At 50.6% G+C, this 23,011-nt stretch overlaps 1 protein-coding gene across 2 annotated transcripts; it reads right to left on the bottom strand.

Annotated features, from left to right (window-relative positions):
• Positions 1-1,587: 1,587 nt before the first annotated feature.
• Positions 1,588-21,972, bottom strand: specc1lb (sperm antigen with calponin homology and coiled-coil domains 1-like b). Of its 2 annotated transcripts, none has more exons than XM_047044714.1 (16): positions 21,755-21,972; positions 17,203-17,407; positions 16,913-17,075; positions 14,931-16,711; positions 14,402-14,609; positions 13,961-14,034; positions 13,561-13,736; positions 13,260-13,426; positions 12,144-12,265; positions 10,430-10,508; positions 9,768-9,854; positions 7,513-7,666; positions 6,721-6,823; positions 4,245-4,361; positions 3,886-3,945; positions 1,588-2,705 (listed from the first exon to the last, which is right to left on the bottom strand). In XM_047044714.1, the coding sequence occupies exons 2-16, from the start codon at positions 17,368-17,370 to the stop codon at positions 2,616-2,618; spliced, it is 3,549 nt and encodes a 1,182-aa protein (XP_046900670.1). In that variant the 5' UTR covers positions 17,371-17,407; positions 21,755-21,972; the 3' UTR covers positions 1,588-2,615. The 2 variants fall into 2 exon arrangements, with proteins under 2 accessions (XP_046900670.1, XP_046900669.1); XM_047044713.1 differs by having other exon boundaries at positions 9,768-9,857; positions 21,755-21,971.
• Between the last annotated feature and the right edge of the window lie 1,039 nt (positions 21,973-23,011).

Raw genomic sequence — 23,011 nt, 5'->3', positions numbered from 1 at the left:
ACACCTCAACCTATTCTAGGCTGCTCGTGATGTGGAAATAAACTGTTTCCATCATCTGCTGGAGGGTTGAAGCAAGGGTTTCACTTCCAATTCAGTTTCATTTCATGGTTTTTACAGAAGATTTCCGGCCATGTTTTTTTTTTTACCATAAAGACAACCAAAAGAATAGAATGATGATAAGGAATGATGAAAAGGAAACTTTTGACTCAGTGATTTTATTAGCATCAAATGGAACAAACACACAAGTTAGTACATAATGGAGTGAGGTGTCTGGCACAGAAGTATAGAGGTGCATACAATTATGATAAGTGTCGAAGATTAACATTATACACTCAAATGGAATCATACTGTATAATACTGCTACAAGGGATCTAGTACCCAACATACACACACACATACACCACTAATAAAGTGGGTATAAAACACACTTTAAATATACCTTTTTCCTCACACAATTAAGACAAATCCCCAGCAATTTGTCGAAAATAAATTACACCAAAATAATCTTTATGTGGAACTAACCCCTTACATCAAGGTTTTGACCCCCCGCCCCTCCAAAAAAAAAAAATAATAATATATTTATCACTCAATTCACCAAAGCCTTGAAGAAAATGGTCCTCTAATTCATGAATGTAGTGTTCAATATTACAGTACATAAAAATAACAGACACAAATAACATTCTTTGAGTCCATGGCTTGGGAGGACTGACACATCAATAAGTCACTCAGCTACCTGTGACTCTGGACATGTGAGGAGAGGTACAAGCAGGAGAGGAATCAACACCAAGCGTCAGTTTCCTGTCGACTGAAGACTCCCTTTCAACAGCACGTGTGTTAGATGTGCGACAAAGACTCGCCATTACACTACCCAGACCTTGACTAGCAGACATAGATTAGCAAGCCCAGACCAGCAGGCCTAGACTAGGTTATGCTGAATATCTGGAAATGACAGTAGATGAAAGGACATCGATAGCCCTATTTTGAAACAGATAGCTATCTAAAAAGACGTCTAGAAGTTTTATGGAGATGAAGCCGATTGCTGCTTAATTTGGTCGTTTCTACTGCGCAGGAAGTGAAATTTAAACCACAAAGTGCTTTTCAACCGCGCCACAAGCGTTTGACCGAGGTGAGAGGCATCACAGCACTTTGATCTTCCTCAAAAACTCTGTATTGTTGTTGACGGATAGGTCAGTTGACTGACTTAACAATTGAGAGCCACTCTATTTGACTATGACAGTTTGCTAGTGAAAGGCATATGCGGACCGAAGCTCATATGAAAGCTACACTGACTACCTCAGTCAGAGGAAAAAAACAACAACTTCAAAAGTCATTTCTTTGTATGTGATTAGTAGCAAATGAACATAACTGATACGTTTCTTCGTAGTGTGCTTTCATAAACTTTGAAATTGTCAAACATATTTTAGCAGTTCAATCAGCTTTCTCCGTGATTCGGAGCATATTTACTATAACTAACCAGTTTCTCCTCTTTGAGGGGAGAGGCTATGAAAGTGGTTTCCATGGCATCAATGAAGGTTTAACACATTCCATTGCAGGAATGAACAGCCAAGCCCCCCCCCCCCCCCCCCCCCCCCCCCGTTGCGCTAGGAAACCAACAAGGATTTGTTAAACACTAATCCATGCCTCGTTTACTGTAATGCCCCAACGTTTAGCTTATAACACTAGCTCCCTGTCATGTTCAGTAAGACTGTGGGTGTTTGCCACACTGAAAACAATGTAGCCCTTGAGCACAGTCAATATGGCCAAGCTCTAACCTTTACTAACTTAACCCCAACAACATACACAGCGCCGTTGAAAACGTGAGACGGCCACTGGTTGAAACGACAAACGACAAAATGTCTCCCATTGTTGATCGTCCTATTCACAGTTTGCAGAGATTGAGAGACAGACTAATGGTAACACTGAATGAGTTAATGATTTCCTCAGCGTCAACATTGTGACCTCATCTTTGGAATACGTAAGAACAATAGCTCAGGCAACTGTGCTTCTATTTGCTTCAATAGTCACAAAAGTGAGCTAACAAAATCAGGCCTGGTTCAAGCCGGCTGTCTATTTCAACAAACACAAGTCTAAAAATAGCTTCCTGGTGTCTCAAGAGGTTGGCAAAGCACTTTTTCTGGTAAGGCACTCCTACCAAACATTCATTTAGCGAACACAAAAATTGTGGATGAAGGCTTTTTTTTTTTTTTTTTTTCGACTGGCAAGCTTGTTCTTAAGAGGATAGCAGAGTCAGAACGCTACAGACTGTCATTCTTCAGTCCAGCTTGGCCTTAATGGACTCGGCTTGGCTCGCTGTGTGGGGTGTCAGTACAAGCAGGACCAGATCACCGCAGGTAGTCTGGGCAAGTTGGACAGCTCAAAGTCAAAGGATATTATCTCCAATAGCCTCCACCAAGAAATGTCTTTCAGAATTTGCCCATGAGAGCCCACGTAAAGTCATCTCAGGCCTTGGCATTTATCTCTACAGTTCAACGCCACTTCACAGCAGTGATTGCAGGTCGCATGGCATAAGGTTTTTCGATGTCCGGTGTGGCGGAGAGACGTGGGATTTGTAGTCACGATGGAAGGAAGCGTGGGGGTCTAGGCGGGACCGGAGGTCATGTCTCAAAGTACTTGTAGATTGCGGTGACGTAGGTCATCACGCTCTGCCAGTCTGGCCTCTCAGTGTGCACCATCTCTCCAATGTCCTGAGAGAAAGACGGACGTAGAGGCAGAGAGGGAGGGGGAGAGGGAGAGAGATAGAGGGGGAGAGGGAGAGAGATAGAGGGGGAGAGGGAGAGAGTTAGAGGGGGAGAGACAGAGAGATAGAAGGCGAGAGACAGAGAGATAGAGGGGGAGAGGGAGAGAGATAGAGGGGGAGAGAGAGAGAGATAGAGAGAGGGGGAGAGAGAGAGAGAGAGAGAGAGAGAGGGGGAGAAGGAGAGAGATAGAGGGGGAGAGGGAGGGAGAGAGAGAGAGAGAGAGAGGTCGTGGAGAAAAGAGCAATGGAGAGAAAAGAGGGGGTGGCAGAAATGGAAGGTGAGTGGAAGAGAAGAAAGACGAGGGCATCAAAGCTTGTTCGAGAGAGGAGAAAGAGGAACGTACAGAGGAGCTTCCAAGGAAGCCCTTCTGACATTGCTCGGAGTGCGTGAGGGACAACACATTCTTTGCCCACGTACTGCATAACAGACCGCCGAGGAAGAAGACACAGCACTTGGCACAGGAGGATGTCTTCCCAAACATTTTCCACTGAACTCTCCAACCCAGGGAGAGGCATGTTGTATGCAGTATTTAAATGACCATATAAGTGACACAGGCATAATGTGCTAGGCTTTCTGACACGTTTGTGTGTGTGTGTGTTGGGGGGGGGGGTTCAAGGTAGGAGTGTGTAAATGGCGTGTGTGTGTGTGTTCAGGGTGGAGGAGGGGGGTGACTGGATTTCTCAAGACGAAACCCAGACCTGTTTGCCTGAATTTACATTCAGCCCAACCTGCAGTAGCCTGCCATGGATGGAGCCATATGTTCTTTTAAGGTCAGGCTTCCTGGGCACAGCTGGGGGCTGAGGGGGGCCGTACATCAGCTCCGTGTTCCTGTTCAGCTCGGGCTGTTTAAAACAACGCTTCGAAGTTGCAGCGGCCACGGCCTAAATATTGACATAATGTACATAAGTTTAATCATTTCTCCTTTGGTTGGTCATGAGGAAGTTTGGCGGTTTGAATCCAAACCGTGACACGCTTATCTGAGGATTGGAGGGGCGAGAGGGCTCGAGTCGAATAAATCCCGTAGCTCATTTGACTAAACAGGCTTGTATGACAAATCCTTGAGTGACAAAGCGTTTGAAATAACCCCCGGTTTTGGCCGTTTCTAATGTCTTTGGAGAAACATTACCAGTGTGGACTTGATCCCCACGCTCTCGGCCGCCTGGAAAGCCAACGTGAAGTTCCTCTTCTGGAGAGGAGGACAGACAAGGACATTCCATGATTCAGCAAGGGCCAATAAGACGAGCAGAGCAATATTCTGCTCATGCTGTTCAACGGTCAATGGGAGTACATCATGCAAACGTTTTATGCAAATGATACATACCACTGAAAGAGTATTTGACTGCGTCTAACTGTACGTTTTAGGACTCCAATTTTTGTGATGTGACTGTGATAGAGATGTGTGTGTGTGTGTGTGTGTGTTTGAGAACATCAGAAACTTGTCTTTTTTCGAGAGGCGCGCACATGCGCGCGTGTCTTCGTCCTCACCTTGTCCTGGCTGGAGAGTTCCTGGTAGGGTATGTGGGCAGGGAGGTAGGTGTGGAGGACAGCACAGAAGGCAAGCCCATCGTTCCAGCTGCTGCTGAAGTTGGTGATGTCAATGTTCTAGAGAGAGGGCAGGAGAGAAGGACAGAGAGGTGAAGAGACCAGAGAAGACCCGTTTTCTTGGGGTTGACAAAGAAAACCCCCTAACAGAGCCACACCCATTCCATAGCCTCGTGCGTCAGGGCTACTCCGGGAATGCTAAGAACGTGGAACTTTTAAAGAGCGGCCCACATACAGCCTCGACCATCCTCTGAGATCCGACCCGTGTTCCGTAACGTTCCACGACGGGTGAAAACCAGCACGGAAATCAGAAAGGCAAAGGAGGAAAAGGTTGAGTGGCGTAAACTAAGGATGAGCAGCAGCCCAGACAAAGTGTGACGAGTCCACTCGTCCGGAACACCCCCTCCTCCACAAGACCTCTGGCACACTGAGGAAAGGCGTCCGTGCATTCAGTGGCTTGGTCGTGGCGAGGTTAGGGCCCAGGTCCCATCCTGCTCTCTGAGGAACTGTTTGAAAAATAGCCTGTGTTCAACCCTAAGGCTACGGAGGCTACGGAGAGCCAACTCCAACTCCGGCTTTCAGTGGACAGGTGACCTCGTTCGTCGACACCGAGGCGAGCCGGCCATTTTGGGTCGAGCGGTACGCCGTTTGCCACGCGGGGGATCAATCAAATGCTGGGGCGGAATGACAAGAGGCCCCCTGCGGAGAGGACGTAGGTCCACCGAGTCTGACGCCGGTTACCACAGGGCGCCCAATCAACGGTGTCGCGCCGTCTGAGTGGGATCCCGGGGAGAAACCAAACAGCATGTGAACCCGAGACAACGGACGGTCGTTAGCGCGCAGCGGGGCGACACCCAGAGGTGTGGGAGCACCCCGTGGGGCCTGAGAGAGACCACTTATGTCAGTGTGACAGCAGAGAAGCTGGAGGGGGTCGGGATCTGTACACTCTGTACCGGGTGGAAAGAGGCCGGGGAGACATGGTGCTAGCAGAGCATGCAGGGTGGATCCGAGCAGGACCCAGAGGCGGGTGGATCCTGGAATTGTTCTCATCTTTTTCCTGGTAGGGCCGTGTGTGTGTGTGTGTGTGTGGTAAAAGCCGAGCGTTTCACTCCACACACGCACAACCATCACTGAGGTAGTTTAATGAACAACTTTCACTCTGACGCTGATATGACTGACGCAAAGGAGATGGAGGAGATGAACAAGTCAAGCAAACGAGACATGTTTGTCTTGGGCGGAAACCAAAAACAAAGGGGAGGTTTGTCTACATGCTAATGTGCGCTAACCTGCACCCTCCCTCCTCAGAAAAGAGGACAGGCCGGCAGAGGACAAGACTATTGGTGAAAATTGGCTCACTTCCTGATATGGGCGGGACATAACCGGCGCCATGGTAACTACACGGTCTGGCTTGGTAGGTAAACATCTTTAAAAGCCTCAAAAGAGAAGAAGGGATGAAGAAAAGTACAGAGGAAAGGTGGGATGTATGGAGGGGAGGAGGTCAGTTTGGACGGGAAAAGACTGTTGTTGCTTTAGCCCTAAGGGCTAGACAGCGCTTATCAAAACACTATTCACAGGTAAGAATCACATTGTGTGTCCCATAAATACGTCATTGAACCTTGAGAAAGCAAACCTGACAAAACTGATTGGGGCAAATAGAGGATGCTGGTGTGTGCGTGTGTGTGTGTGCATGTGTGAGTGCATGTGTGTATACGTGTCACCGGTTCATATGCAAAGCGCACAGTAACGCCTGCACACGCCCGCGCGGTGACATCAAACCTCTGAACGCACGCGAGAACTTGACATAGCCTTAAAACGGACACGTCGTCCTCATCAGGGTAAGCCTCCCCTAACTGACAGCTCCCTCAGCCAATAGCGTTACGGATGTGTGGCGCTCGGAATTAGCATTCACACACAGGCATTCAGGCTTGACGCTGGCCTTGTGCACACAACCCATGACATATAGACCCGAGGCGAGTTCATTTTCGGACAAAGAGTCAGGGAAAAACGGCTCTGCGCTTCTAGCGACGAGGATGTTCATCGCCGAGCAAAGTATTTCGAAGCACGCACAGCACATGCCTATACGCACGCCTTATCAAATGTAATATGCACACCTTATGGTGTAGTATTCCTCGCCAGAGTGGCCCACGCGTAATTCACCCGTATCAGGTACGTGGTGAACGCACTGTGTGCAGCTACGCCGATTACACCCCAGAGTGTATACGTGTGTGTGTGTGTGATTGTGTATGTGCGTGTCTGCATATATATATTTGTATATATTTGTGTGTGCGCGCATGTGTGTGCATGCTAACTCTGTTGACAGACGAGCAGTCTGCTGTGGGCCAGAGCCAGGTGCCACAGAGGCTGTAACGTTAAGGAGCCAAACAGTGGCCCTGTAGCTGCTGGGCCTGGCAGGCTGTACCTGGTATCCCTCAGTCTTCTTCTGACACCACTTGAGGAGAGCGTTCCTCTTGGATCCCCCGTACTCCCTGGCCAGCGCCGAGAGGGGGTCCTTCCTCTCCTCCCTGGGAGGAAGAGAGAGACAGAGAGAGAGACACAGAGAGAGAGAGAGAGAGAGAGTGAGAGAGAGAGAACAGAAAGAAAGAAAAAGAGAGACGGGGACAGAGAGGGGGAAAAAGGGGAGATATAAAGTACAGTATTTACATGGCTGTTAGCTTTTTACAGTGTTGGTGATCTGGAAAAACCCTACAGAATCTCCAGAGGTGAAACAAAGTGTCCTGTTGAGCCCTTCTTAGGGACGGTAACACCCGCCGACAACCACTCTCCTACCCCTGCTCATTGTCAGCCTTCGCTGAGTGACTAGCATGACGGGCCAAAGGACAAAGGAGGCCCCTCGGCGAGATTAAATCCCTCAGAAACACGGTGACAGAAAGCGAGGGGGACAAAAAAAAGGGACAAAAAGGAGGACGGGTCTTTTCAGACCGCCCAGACGTTCGAGCGAATCGAGCGTTGGTCGATTTCTTATCGGGTTTCAGCTTGACGGGCTTCCCGTCAGGCCTCTCTGCGATGGCCAGTGGTTCCCGTCATCCTCCTGTTCCTGCTGTTAGAACTGGCCATTAAACTGTCAGCAAGGCTCATCTGCTTCCACGTTTATCTATGAGGTGGGGGGGAGGAGGAGGAGGAGGAGGGGCTGAGAGGGAACAAGCCTCCCCACACACACACACACACACACTGTACACAGGGTGCGCCCTACCGCAAGCGGCCCCTCGCCGACGGGGTGACGGAGGCTGTCGGGGAGGAGGGGGAGGAGGAGGCAGCCACGGCCAGGGTGATGAGGGAGACGGAGGGTGGAGCAGGGTCCGGCGCGGACAGGTCCCTCTTCAGCTCCTCGCTGCTCCTGCGGGAGACTGGGGGGGGGGAGGGAGCGGGCCGGGAGTGAACACACACACAAGCCAACACCAAACTGCACCAGACAATCTGAAACTGTGAAGAGGACACCATCCTCGATCGTGGGCTGTGCTTGCTACTATGCACCATTTGTATTTAGCTTTGAATGAAAACATTCTAAGCAAATTTCAGTCAAATCGATACCTCCACATTTTGACACGCACGCCTTTTCCACCCAGTTATTTTGACTGCTGGTTTGGAGCCAGTGCCTAACCTCAAACCAGTTCTTCACGTTTCAACAGACAAACTTTGTTTTGCTTCACTGTGCTCTGTACCACGTATACGATTGAAAGGTCAATAAAAGCCACCGGACTTGACAGGGATTCCTTCCTTGATTAGCTATATCTGAATTCTTCCATTCGATCACCAGCGTAATGGATGTTAGGTGGGTAGCTACATGCCACGGCTGACATTGATATCTTACTTCCGATGTTGAGAAGAATCCAAATAGGCTGTTACGTTATCATTGTTATTCTCAATTGTCATTTGGAATGTAAGGCAACTTCCGCCACTGTTAATGTTGTGTTTGGCGCTAGCGTTACTGGGAAGAATGAGACCTAATCCAGTGATGTTTGACCTGGCTCTGTGGGGGCTCTCGAGCCAGGGGAAAAAGCAAACCCGTTCCAGGCTAGTTAGCTGAACCAGCACTAACTCTGAACCAGCACTAACTCTGAACCAGCACTAACTCTGAACCAGCACTAACTCTGAACCAGCATTAACTCTGAACCAGCACTAACCCTGAACCAGCACTAACTCTGAACCAGCACTAACTCTGAACCAGCACTAACTCTGAACCAGCACTAACTCTGAACCAGCACTAACTCTGAACCAGCATTAACTCTGAACCAGCACTAACCCTGAACCAGCACTAACTCTGAACAAGCATTAACTCTGAACCAGCACTAACTCTGAACCAGCACTAACTCTGAACCAGCACTAACTCTGAACCAGCACTAACTCTGAACCAGCATTAACTCTGAACCAGCACTAACCCTGAACCAGCACTAACTCTGAACAAGCATTAACTCTGAACCAGCACTAACTCTGAACCAGCACTAACTCTGAACCAGCATTAACTCTGAACCAGCACTAAGCCTGAACCAGCACTAACTCTGAACCAGCATTAACTCTGAACCAGCACTAACCCTGAACCAGCACTAACTCTGAACCAGCACTAACTCTGAACCAGCACTAACTCTGAACCAGCAATAACTCTGAACTAGCACTCACTCTGAACCAGCACTCACTCTGAACCAGCACTAACTCTGAACCAGCATTAACTCTGAACCAGCACTAACTCTGAACGAGCACTAACTCTGAACCAGCACTAACTGTGAACCAGCACTAACTCTGAACCAGCACTAACTCTGAACCAGCACTAACTGTGAACCAGCACTAACTGTGAACCAGCACTAACTCTGAACCAGCACTAACTCTGAACCAGCACTAACTCTGAACCAGCACTCACTCTGAACCAGCATTAACTCTGAACCAGCATTAACTCTGAACCAGCACTAACTCTGAACCAGCACTAACTCTGAACCAGCAATAACTCTGAACTAGCATTCATTCTGAACCAGCACTCACTCTGAACCAGCACTAACTCTGAACTAGCACTAACTCTGAACTAGCACTAACTCTGAACTAGCACTAACTCGGAACCAGCACTCGCTCTGAACCAGCACTAACTCTGAACCAGCACTAACTGTGAACCAGCACTAACTGTGAACCAGCACTAACTCTGAACCAGCACTAACTCTGAACCAGCACTAACTCTGAACCAGCACTAACTCTGAACCAGCACTAACTCTGAACCAGCACCCAGTTCACACTGGTGGAAAAGGGGTAACAGACGTCCGCACTATACAGAGCCTGTTAAAGTTTAGGTGATCACACTGCAAGTAATGAGAATGTACCAGAACGTTGCTGGGGTTATCAGCACGTTTAACTGACACTTTCTAGACCCCTGTTGCTGGTCACACTACTATGTCGAGTGAACTGGCCTAATGCAGACTATACACACACACACACAGGCAGGTATGCAAACACACACACACACACCTGAGAGGGACTTAGAGGAGTCCATGTTGGGCACTCGCTGGAGAGCGGAGGGTGTGTGAGGCCCAGGTGACGCCCGGAGCAGGTGATCTGCTGTGGAGAAGAACACACACACACACAGAATGTTACTCCCGCACTCTCTCAAAACCGAAAATCAACCAAAGGGAACTCATGTTTCTCACCGTCTTTCCTACGCATGGACACAGCCCGGGTTAACAAGACTGTATGTTCATACCAAACTCAATAACACCACCTGCATTCAAATACCAGCTCGTGCCAAACGACTTTTCAGTGGCGACAAATCCCGGGTATTCGTAGGCCTCGCTCGCGGTATGGGGCTTTGGTGCTTAGCTGAGTGGAAAAAGGTGTGTGTCGGAACTGGGTGAAGCCGTATATGAATATATGAACCCAGGGATAAATACACACCAGCACTTATGTTATATTGTAGCATGGCTCCCCCTCTGAGACCTGGGACTGGCAGTGGTGTATGACGATGGGACTGCGATGTTGCTATGGCACTGGGATATTAGGTTCTTAAATATGTTCTCCTAACCTGCAGTGACTGCTCTGTAGTGGTGTGAGAGAGGATGTGTGTGTGCGTGTGTGTGTGTGTGTGTGGGCATGCGTGTGTGTGTGCATGTGTGTGTGTGTGTGTGTTTACCCACCTGTCATACTCAGGTCTGTGTAGCTGGACCTCTTGTCCACCATAGAAGACAGGGGCTTGGCGGTCGACACTGTGTGCCTCTACAACACAACGACAAACACAAAGACTCAGAGAACATGGAGAGAATTGGAAGGGTTTACATTTGTCTCTCACCTCATGATGTGACCCAGACACTAAAACCCCCAAAATGACCCCACGAGAGACATTCACAGGATATGGTGAATTTGGGAGAATGACAACAACTCAATGAGACTATATCTTTTTAAATGTATAATTACAAAAATGATATAGAAATATGAAATATTCGACATGCTGCATAGTCCGTCCTTTAGCATATACAAACAACAACACTGCTGCTGTTCTCCCCGACTGTCTCCCTCTTGCCTCTCTAATTCCGAGGGGGGGAATCAATCATTGATCCTGCTTGAACAAGAACCATCTCCGAGCAAACGCATCAATCCAAACATTCAGACAGACCCAAGGGGAAATCAAGTGAACCCTTCTCTTCAAACTGCTGGGTATACAATGGATCGTCAATCCCACATGAGTCAGCCAACATGACGGAGAGCACGACAGCGGGACACGGAGAGAGGGAGAGGGAAATAAAGGGAGGCGCGTCGAGGAGGAAGACACAGAATAACCGTCCTTCTCCCGCCAAAGAGTGGGCCCAGCCTTGTTAGATTAAAGTGATCCTTCACGTTGATTTAAAACGGCGAAAGCCAACTCAAGGAAGGAACCTTATGTCTATGGAGAGGGATCCGTCAAGTGTTGTCCCACTGGCCGTGTGGTGGTGCACTGTGCAAACTCATGAGACGTCCGACGACTATCGACGACTTTAGCCACGTTTCCCCTGCAGGAACTTTACCATGGAACTAAGAAGTTTCCCCGAGAAGTTACCGTTTCCATCGGCAGTAAACACAGGTCTACATTTAGTTATAGGGAGCAAAAAGCAGGAACAAATAAGTTCCTGTTTCAGAGCTAGTACATTTGTTGCGGGGCTTGCAGCAATTACGATTTGTGATTGGTCGAGTGAGCAGCAATTGGAACCGGTCACCCACAGTGACAAAGTGTATTTCATATACTTGAAAGGTCGTTCTGGGGAGTACAAGTTCCAGAGACTTGCAGTGGAAACTCGGCTTATGTTTGTGCCCATGGAACATTTGATCTAGGCCGGCGTGTTAAACGGGTGTAAATCTGTGTGAGTAATCAGCAAGTGACTGAACATGTCTAGAATTTACAGTATCCTTCCTCCCTCCATCTTCCGATCCAAGTTGACACCCACACACAAACAAACATCCTGTTTTGTCACACGGTGGTGGCCTTGTGTCACTCATGCACAATCTGTGTCAGCACGGGGAGGACTTCCTGACGATCCGCTGACCCGTGAGAGGAGGAGGGAGGCAGGGAATGGCCCGGGGATTTCCCCCAGGTCGTGTTGAGCGCAGGTCTGCTATTGTCGTATCGAGCGCACCCCCACCCTCCCACCCCTGACAGGGGAACCACCGGAAAGTAGGAGAGCCGTGATATCTGTTGAGCTCGGCGCTTTGAGACTTGAAGCTTTGCTCCCCCCTTCCTTTCCCCGTCTCCTGTGAGTGTATGTCGCACACACGTGTGAGTGTGTCTCGGTGTGTGTTCCATGTGCTAATGTGTGACAAATGAATGAGTCCACGTGTGTGTGTGTGTGTGTGTGTGTGTGTGAGAACTTCTGCTCCAACCTGAATGGGGGTCACTGCTGCAGCAGGGGGGGTCTTCAAGGGACTGGGGCTGAGGGGGGTCCGCGTCATCGCCGTAGCGATGGCCGGCGGCACAGTGGCAGTAGGGGTGGTGGGCACTGGACCTGCAGGTGAAGAGGAGGAGGGAGAGACAAGCACAAAGGGGGGGGGTGTTAGAAGGGAAAGGTGGCCCCTGGGAAATAACTCGTGAGGCTGGTGATGTCAGAGAGCCTAGAACATTCCACAGCTGTGGAAGGCGTGTTGTGGAATGAGTCTGGGATTTCTTCTGCGCTAATGCGCTATTAGCTATTTCCTTTTTATCTGGTCATGTGTTCTATGTCCTGTCATCTACTGGCCGTGTGTCTTATTTGGGGGGGCTGTTGACTGACTTTCATGCCGCAGAGAGACTTCAGAACGGGTCGTTTTCATGTCAAGGCATCTGTTTCACTTCCTTTCAAATCTGCTGGTTATATAATACTTAATCCAGAACCTAAACTGATGGTCACACCTTTCCAGGGAAGACGGACAGAACTGTCTTCCAAAATATCAAACTACGGGCAGAGATTTAGGCTTGGATTAGCCAATCGTAAGGGCTGGTCAACGGTACTAAACTATCAACAATAAGGTGCGTTACTGCTATCTACTGGCCTATCTGCCACCTACAGCCCCCGAGCATGCAGGTCACCGGGGCTGAGGACCGGGGCTGAGGACCGGGGCTGAGGACCGGGGCTGAGGACCGGGGCTGAGGACCGGGGCACAGGACCAGGGCTCAGGACCAGGGCACAGGACCAGGGCACAGGACCAGGGCACAGGACCAGGGCTCAGGACCAGGGTTCAGGACCAGGGCACAGGACCAGGGCACAGGACCAGGGCACAGGACCAGGGCACAGGACCAGGGCACAGGACCAGGGCTCAGGACCAGGGTTCAGGACCAGGGCTGAGGACCAGGGCACAGGACCAGGGCACAGGACCAGGGCACAGGACCAGGGCTGAGGACCAGGGCACAGGACCAGGGCTCAGGACCAGGGCTCAGGACCAGGGCTGAGGACCAGGGCTCAGGACCAGGGCTGAGGACCATGGCTCAAGACCAGGACTGAGGACCAGGGCTGAGGGGTATACCTGTGGTGGAGGCGTTGTCGAAGCTCTTGATGAGGGTCTTGACGGTGGGCGAGGGCTCGGAGGTGGCGGACGAGCGCCGGCTCAGCCCCATGCCCTGCCTGAGGACCGCCAGGTCTCTCTCCACGGCGTTCATGTAGTTATACACCCGGCCCCTCTCCTCATCCTGCCTGGGAGGGGGGAGAACACACAGGGGGGGGGGGGTTACTACGCTGGGAGAGGGGGAGGTGCACACACGTGTACAGATGCACTCACTCACTCATCCACGCACGGGCTCAGTTGGATCCGGAAGATTTGGACATACTTGCGGTTCTTGAGGTCCTCCAGCTCCTTGCTCATCTTCTCGTGCTTGTCCTGCGTGTCCAGCAGGCGGCGCCGCAGGTCTCCCATCTCCTCCTGGGCCTCCGACTTGATGTCGTTGGCGATGACCACGGCCGTCTGCAGGTCGGCCTGGAACTGGCGCCACTCGATGGACTCCTCCTGCACGGAGGAACGAACGCACACATCGCCCGTCACACACACCCACAAGCCAATGTGAAGGAAGTCGCACGGCAACACGGGATGACACGCCCGTCAACAGGCGAACGCAGTGGAGAACACATTTATGGGTGTCAGAATAAGAGTCTCTTCGACTTTGACGTGTTTAAAAGGACAAAACGAGGGGAAAAAAACGCGCGTTTGCCTAAACGCGTGCTGGAGCTCACCCGCAGCTTCCGATGGAGAATCTTGATCTCGCGCTCCATGTCGTGTTTCTGGTCCTGAAGCTTCTTCACAGAGTCTGGAGAGGAAGAGACACACGGCAGGTGGTGAGCGAGGGACGCGAGGGTGCAATCATCAGCAGAGCCCTTTGTTTGGCGTTTCCCCACCATCCCTTGGCGCCCCCTAGTGTTTGAAGAATCAGCTGCATGCGGCACTCAGCCCGCGTCCCCACCGTCCTCGTCACAAATGTGCCTCGTTAACATGACAACGACGCAGACGCCGAGTGTATTTTGAGCAATGCAGAGCGGCTTGTAAACGATCCTACGGCGAATAAGGATATATCAATGTTTGACGTGATGTGATTGTTGATCTCGCCGGCCACACGACGGTGTCTCCCGGGCGCCCGTGCGAAGCCCCTCGTACGGCGCGCGGTCGCCCCCACTCACTCTCCAGGTCGGTGATGATGAGGTTGTCGTGGAGCTTGACGGCTCGGTGCTGCTCCACCTCGTCCTCCAGCTCGAAGATGGTCTCCTTCATGTCGGCCACCTCCGTGTCTCGCTCCTCTAGCTGGGAGCGCTGCTGGGCCAGGGCGCGCTTCTGCTCGGCCAGCTGCTTCTGCACGCCGTCGCGGAACGCCCGGAAGTCCTCTTCCAGCTGAGCGGGAACCACACACACACACACTTTAGTTGAAACTAAATCGAGACTCGTGGAATTAGACACAGGTGAATGGGAAACACTCGCGACCTAGACATGGCGAAAAACCACAAAGCTGCACAAAGACAAAAGCGCCACGGAGCTCAACCGCATTTCATGCGTGGTTGAGCTCACGCGTTTTATTCAACGTTTTCTGCTACGTGTCTGTCTGCCACTGCCTTCATGTGTGAAGAGAGGCGCTGACGTCTCCAAACCCCCCCCCCCCCCCCCCCCCCCCCCCCCCCCCCCCACCGGAGTCTCGCGGAACATCCGTCCCCTCACCTTGCTGATGCCGTCCTGCAGCCTGGCCGCCTCGTTCCTGGTGTGACCCAGCTCCTCCTGGAGGCGAGCCGCCTCCGCCTCGGCCCTCTCCTTGTCCCTCCTCTCGCTCTCCAGCAGGTGGCGGACGTCCGTCGTCTCCCCGGCGTCGTGGAGGGCGTACAGCTCGGCCACCCGCTGCCTCTCCTGCTCCAGCTGCAGCCGGCAGCGGCCCAGCTCCGCCTGCTCGCCGCCCGCCGCCTCCCTCAGGGCGTCCAGCTCGGCCGCCGCCGCCCCGCGCTCCCGCCGCGCCACGTCCACCGCCCGCTCGGCCGCGTGCACGCGCTCCTTCAGCGCCGCGATCAGCCCCTGGGCGTCGGCGTTGTCCTGCTCCGCCATCTTGAGCGCCCCGCTCAGGTGCTGCTGCACCCCCAGCAGCTGCTCGCGCTCGAAGCGGGCGCCCTCGTTCACCTCGGCGTAGCGGCGCTCCAGCTCCAGGTAGCGGCCGCTCTTCGCCACGTCCGCGTCGGCGGCCGCCGCGTAGGGCACCCGGTGCTCGTCCAGCAGGCCCCGGAAGTAGTCCATGTGCCGGCCGTAGAACTCCAGGCGGTCCCCCTGCTGGCAGAGCGAGTCCACCAGGATGGCCTTCTCCTCCCCCAGGCGCTCGTTCTCGGCGCTCAGCTCCTGGGTGATCTGCTGCAGGTCGGCCAGCTCCTGCAGGGTGGCCTGGAGCTCCTCCGACGTGCTGTGCTGGTTCTCCTCCATCTGGTGGATCCTCTCGGTCAGGCACGCCACCGACACCTCGCTGGTGTTGCCGCTGCTGCCCCGCCGCGAGCGCCCCTCGCCGTGGCCCGGCGGGCCGCAGCAGCCCTCCGACTCGGAGGAGGAGCCGCAGGCCGAGGCGGAGCCCGACGGGGCGTCCAGGGCGTCGTCGCTGGACGTGGCGGGCTGGTAGGCCTCGCTGCACTCGCTGTCGTCGGCCGCCTCCGGGGAGACGGCGCGGCCTCGGGCGTGGCTCAGGAGGTCCTCCGTGGAGCCGCGGGCGGACCCGGGGGCGGAGGTGTGAGGGGAGGTCCCGTCGCGGTGGAGGGAGGCGGAGTGGCGGGCGGCCCCTGCGCCGCAGTCTCCCTCGCCGCCCCGGCAGAACGAGATGGGCTCCGGGCTGAAGGAGGGGAGGCGCAGGGCTTTGTGGGGGCTCTCCAGCCTCTGCTCCAGGGAGAAGCCCAGGGCGTTGAGCCGGTCCTTCAGCATGCGGTTCTCGTTCTTCAGCAGGTTCAGCTCGCCCCGGATGCCCGCGTTCTGGTCCTGCAGGAGGAGCAGGGTGGACTCCACGCCGGCCGACATGAAGAGGGGGGCTTCTCGCTCCTCCTTCGCCTGGGGGGGGTCGGCGCTTGCCTCCGTCTCCTCCCCTTCGCCCTCCTCCCTGGCTCTGCTCTCCCTGTCACTCTCCTCCTCCTCCTCTTCGTCCTCCTCCTCCTCCTCCTCCGGGAGTCCCAGTTGGACCCGGATTCCCCGCAACTCACTGCGCAGGTGGAGGATCTCTACATCCTTACTCTTGGCCAGACCCATTAGGTCCTTGACCCGAGTTTCCAGGACCGCCTTATTGCTGATCTGCCCGTCCGATCTGGACTTGCTCATCCGGGACTCGGATTCGGCCAGGGTCCTGGAGCGGGTCCTCTTGGGCGGGCCGGCAGCATCGGAGGAGCCGGAGGGTTTCCTGCTGGCGCCGCAGGTTCTGGAACGTTCCCTGACGCTCTCCCGGGTTGAACCGGGCTCTTTTGCCACGGAGGACATTCCGCGCTTGGCTGAGGAACAAGCAGGACAAGCTTAGAAACCAGAGCTGAGAGTCTGTGCAAACTCAGGCCTCGTAAAAAAAGGCTACAGTGTGTTAGTAGTATTCTGTAGATTTATGATGCTTATTAGTAGATTTAGTATGCATGTTCATGAAATAGGTTCATCAAAATAGATTTTCTCCCATTACTCCATAATGGTTTGAGGGTCCATACCTGAGCTGGTCTTGATTTTGGCTTCTGAGTTGCTGACACCAGGGTTGGAGGAGGCTGAAGAGTGGGCGGAGCTTGTCTTCTTTGATTTGGCTACAACTCCACTTCCTGCCGTGGCCCCGGTTCCTGTCGTGGTGGCTGATGGGAGATCATCACTGCTCTTTGCCTTTGGACAGAGACAGGAAAAATGGCGGCCTTTAACGATGCGGGCCTGGGCCTTTGTTTTTAAATTCTTTGTTGTCGTTTATTTATTTATTCATTAGTTTATTAATAGTGTTAGCGTTTGTATTCACCTTAGAGAGGGGGGCAGAGGTGGAGGTCTTGGTGGTGGTCTTGCCAGCTGTGCCCATGGTAGTGTTGATGGAGGCTCCTTCAGGCTTCGCTCTGTCTGCGGTCTGGGTCTTAGTCGTACTTGGGGTGGCCTTGGACACGCCGGGCACTGGCCTGCCCGCCTTCCTCATACTGGGCTCCAGCTCTCTCCGACATTTACTACGCAACCTGCGAGTCAGAGAAGAGTCAGAGAGTAAGAGAGTCAAAAGAGTCCAAGCCAAGTTGAGGACAGTGAAAATAAAGACAGATAAAACCAGTCAGTGCAGTCAAATGAGTCTTTAACCGAGTCAAAATGAAGAGGAATACAAAACGGTCAGAGTCAAAAATGATTCAGGGAGTCAAAATAAAGAGGAATGAAATCGGTCGGAGAAAGTCAAAATTCGAAACAGAAAGTCAGAGAAAAATGAAGCGCAGTCAAAAAAGGTATCAAAACAAATATTTTTATATTACAGTTAGAGGCTAGTCAAACGAAAGAGAACTGTCAAAAAACAGGCAACTGCTAATGGTAGAACCACTCCAAAATCCACAATCAGCCTGTACCAATAAGAAGAGTGTAGCAATTTAAACACCACCGCCATATGACATGACACTTCAAAAAACAACTCAGTAGAATTTTTCTAATTACCAAATGGTACTACATTCTTGTATGGAAGTGAGGAACCTTTTTAAAGATCTCAATCCACTGTCAACGCCGAAGGGAACATTCTTAAACGTTTGAGAATATTCACACATCTTTGGTATGTGGTGGAGTCTAACAAGCACTCAACAAAGCTTTAAAGAGCCTAGGCCTGGGTTTCAGTTGTTAGTGAAATAGCCCTTATAGTAGAGAAGCAAACTACCTTATGCCTGAGGCAGTTGTTTTCTTGGGAGAACACATGCTGGTTCACAGTCGATGAGCTGGTCGTTGTAAGAAACTTAGCAACTTTCCAGCTATGTAGTGCTGTGAGCTATTTATGTGAAAATGCTTGCGCTACCTAACTCGGAGACACCGGACAAACGGCGGTTGTCGGATGAAGGTTTGAAAGCACACAAGACGTGTGATTGGTAGGTCTTAGACGAGTCTGAAGTGGCTCCCAGCTTTACTACCATAGACAGCAATGGTGGTCTGGGATGCCTGTGTGTGTGTGTGTGTGTGTGTGTGCATGTGTGTGTGTGTGTGTGTGTGTGTGTGTGTGTGTGTGTGTGTGTGTGTGTAAAGGCAGGCCAAGATAACGGTACCCAGACAGAAGGTATTTACTGTTGTCATAACATTTCGCTGTGACCGGAGGGAATGCAGTTGTGTAGCTTGAGCCGTTACATGGCTGGCCGGCACGAGACAGGACTACAGGAGTGCCAGCTCAAAGAAAAGGGATGTTCTCATTTCGCCACGACAACCCAAAGCCTAAAATGGATTTCATGCAGCTTCCTAAACCCACGGTCAGTAGCCCACAAGGCAATCTGATTACCTGTCACAGTCTGGAGGACTCGACTCTTGCTACAATGTCTATCATAGACGCCTTGCAAAAGGAGAAACCTGCCCGGGCCCTCACTGAAATGAAGACACAATAGCTTTAAACAAATGTAAGAAAGAAGCAGGTAGCCCTTGTAAGACTGGCTCTATCAACAGGCCATTTAGTCTCCGCCCTGCCCCCCCCCCCCCTTCTTCTTTGAACTTGATCTGTTTGAAATGCACGACCAAACAAAGACAGCCTTGGATATATGACTCTCCGTGGACAATGCCCCAGCCCCAACCTAGCCCCCAGCCCCAACCTAGCCCCAGCCCCAACCTAGCCCCCAGCCCCAACCTAGCCCCAGCCCCAACCTAGCCCCCAGCCCCAACCTAGCCCCAGCCCCAACCTAGCCCCCAGCCCCAACCTAGCCCCCAGCCCCAGCCCCAGCCCCAACCTAGCCCCCAGCCCCAGCCCCAGCCCCAACCTAGCCCCCAGCCCCAACCTAGCCCCAGCCCCTAGCCCCCAGCCCCAGCCCCAACCTAGCCCCCAGCCCTAACCTAGCCCCAGCCCCCAGCCCCCAGCCCCAACCCAGCCCCAGCCCCAACCCAGCCTCAGCCCCAGCCCCAACCTAGCCCCCAGCCCCAGCCCCAGCCCCAACCCCAATCCACTCCCCTACCCCCACCCACCTGAGCTGACCTGATAGTAGCCAGACTACGGGGGGAGGGGTTGTTGTAGTCCATCGGGAGCTGACTTCCTGACAAGAAGACGTCAATTCTCCACCAGCTTGTGTCTGCTTTGACTACGATTAAGGCTGTAGATGAGAATCGCTCCAGAACACCAGACGGCCTCCAACCTTTTGATTCGCAATTGGGCAAGGGAGGAGATCTGCAGAGCTTTCGAAGCGAGTAGCAAGGCTTGTCAAGAAGTAATGAGATGTGAATCAGGGGACCAGGGTACAAAAGTTTTCCCTGTTAAAGGATGGAACAGCACAAGACAAGGTATCATAACACGTCTGGAATTCCACACGTCATGAGGGATGCGGGGGATAACAACAGCTTCAGCAGGGGCTTGGAAATAAATACAATATGTATCCAGAAAATCCCTGACAACACCACCAACCTCACACAACCAAACTAGACGCTTGTCACTAACTAACCCCCCCCCCCCCCCCACACACACACACACATTGATATATTTGTTTCCCAATTGAGCTTTAGAAGGATCACACTCCAAACAGATGAACGGAGCGCATTTTTAGAAGGGAAAAAAAGAACGACCGTGTTCTGTTTGTCGTTTTACGTCCCTGTTTTTAAAAGCTTAGGCCCTTGGAGAAACAGACTCTACTAAACAGTGCAACACAAACTGACTCGACTCTTCAGAGAGTTAAAAGGGGGGAGGGCTGTCTTGAAAGCCAAGACAAGACACTCAAACCTAATTCCGCATATCTGCCTCAATCGCAACACTTCCACAAACCCAAACCAATCTCTGATGTCAAGTTTACTGCAAGACATCCACATGTTCAGCATATAGCAAATGGGAAAATAAACATGAGTTAAGGTAGGCCTAGTGTATTTCTAAGTGCGCAGGCTTTCTTACCACTAATACATTTGTGTACTTCTCTAACCTCTTCTCTTGGGATCGAACTACTGGTGCCTTTCAATGCCCACGAGTGTAACTGACTGTCGTCCGATTGGCCTAATTCAAACTCCAATCAGATCCCATGGCCTAGTGGTATCGTAAACTACGGTCCAATAAGTTGGTACCAATTCAGGAGGGAACAGCTTGTATTTTTTAACTATCACCAAGGGGTAGAGTTAGGGTTAGTAATAAGTTGTTGACGGCAGAGATAGATATCTAGGAGACAGGAAATGTGATAACTCAGGAAGAGAAAACCTAATTTTATAGTGGACTTCTATAGACAATTATTAGCTATTTCAACTGAAACCCTACAGTGCCACAGACTGTATGCATGACATGGATAAGACAGATTTTCCAACCATCACTGTGAGGCAGTTCACAAAACACCAGTATTTACAACACCAGATGGTTTCTGAAAGGTATGCGATTATATCATCAGTAGAACAGCCTTCATGGCCACCGACAGGAATGCATATCAATTAGAGAAGATACATAGATGACAAACCGTATCTGGTCACATATAGGCTAACTGAAAGTTGCCTTGGTCTATTGGTAATTTACAGCTTATTGTACAGTAGGTAACAACAGTCTCTCTTTCTCTTCCTGAATCCCCTTCCTCCATACACAGACACAGGGAGGAATGTTTGCAATATTTACAGTAGCAAGGGACATGAAACTAAGAATGTGAAGAAGAACAAAAAGTAGAAGAAAACTAATTGTTTTTCATTGCTTTCCTTGTCAGGGGTTGAAACTGCATTATTACCGAGAAGCTGAGAATTACTAAACACATTATTTAGCGTTATAGTTTACTGCATAGTGTCAACCTTCATCACTGTCATGATTCATAGTTTCACACCTTTGGGTCGATGACACTGTGGTATCTAGCTAATATACACCCCAGCTGGATAATAATAGGTTCCCAAGATGGATAGTTGGCTAGGAACATAGGCGATAAAGCAAGTTGACAATTTTGCTAAGCTAACGTGTCACTGAACTAGCTGGTAGAACATGTCGGCCTACTAGCATTACCAGCAGAGCCGACGCCCAAATAGAATACTACTGATCTAGTCAGACAAGCTTTCCAGCCCAATTTCATGACGACTGTCATCATTAGCTTGTAGCTATTATCAAAGAATAGCTCGTTTCTATTTCGATAACGTTTGCTAGCTAAATGTTGGCTAGCCTACTAGCTAGCTGATAGAATTCCCTAACATAATGCACTTTTAACGTCTAGCCAGTCAGCTAGCTAGGTTTGTTAGACTATTTGTCGGTGATTTTAGTGCTACCTTACTGTAGTTTCAAGGCTCGTACATAATTGTATTCTTAGCTAGATACTGTCATTCAGAGAAGATGGCCAGCTAGCTGGGCTAGCTAGTAAAATTAGCTTACTGTATGTCTACCTCACTCATTGAACAGTACATTCAACAACGACAAAAAGCAGTTTTACCTGGTATGGATTCGTTCAAGTAAGCTACATAGATGCTGAGATTGGTTTCAAGTTCCAAAATAGAAAAATCTCGCTTCCCAGCATCCCGTTCTCTCCTGCCTCTTTCTTCTATTTGACAGAAAAGACCGGGGGGAATGACTTTGAATTGCAAAAGTCCAAAGTCAGGCTTTTAGAGCCCTCCCTGCCAAACCAAAGACATGCCTACTCCATATATTGCACAATAGAGTGACACTTGTGTAAAGAGACAATTAAATTAATTCATCAACAAGTCAAAGGGATATTAAATGGGAAAAAGATGTCATTAGGTGTGCTTGCGTTTGGAAAGAGCACAACCTATTGTAATCTCAGATATATATTTATAATTTATTATGATTTATTTCCCCACCCCTAATTTTTTTTTTTAAATTCACCCAATACAGAATAAATCAAACAATTCATTCGAAGTAGCCTAAATCACAAAAAAATCACCCACCCATCTGAATCAAGTAGTAGGGCACCTCCTGTCCTAACAGTAGTTTAGAAGTTTGGAATTACTCGATATGTCTAATGATATATACCGTGTGTGTTAAATGAGCCACCCTGGACCTTAAGGAACAGTGTGAAATACCCCAAAAACCCAGTCAATCACCCCTTTAAAGATGCAGAAGGGCAGTAAATTACAACCGCCCGTTTCATATAGTGATCCACCACACCCATAAATAGTCACCCCCCCCCCCAAAAAAAAATCACAGATTTGAATCTAATAGTAGGGCATCTCCTGTCCTACCAGTTGCTCAGAAGGTTCCAATTGTCAGACATTTATTGTGATTTCTAGTAATTTCAATGATAGTACGTCATATATTAAAAACCAACCCATTTCTATCGTGATATATTAACCCATTCCTGTGTATAAATCCCACAATGCATTCAGATCTGTATCTTTTTAACAGACAACTCCAGGTAGGCCCCATTTAATTTCCTGGTGAACTTCTAGGACCAATAAATTATGTGGTAAACTTGAGCTATGAGTTATGCATTGCAGTAGGCTACTGTGTATGAGTTCTCTTTATCTCACATGCTACCTCACCAATTTAACAATCCTTAAAAACAACTGCTACTTGAATCAACTATTTAACGATGCAGCAATTCAGTATTTCTTTTTAACATTCTGGGGAGAAGGATTTTCACTCTTTTTCATACGTGTGCCATAAAAAGCTTTTGATACTAGTTGCAAAAATGTAATAGTTAGAAGGGAAGTAAGATTTTGGCAACACTGTT

Source organism: Hypomesus transpacificus, chromosome 22 (assembly GCF_021917145.1).
Source record: "Hypomesus transpacificus isolate Combined female chromosome 22, fHypTra1, whole genome shotgun sequence".
NCBI lineage: Eukaryota > Metazoa > Chordata > Actinopteri > Osmeriformes > Osmeridae > Hypomesus > Hypomesus transpacificus.
Note: the sequence above shows the minus strand (reverse complement) of the source record. Positions and strands in the feature narration are given on the sequence as shown.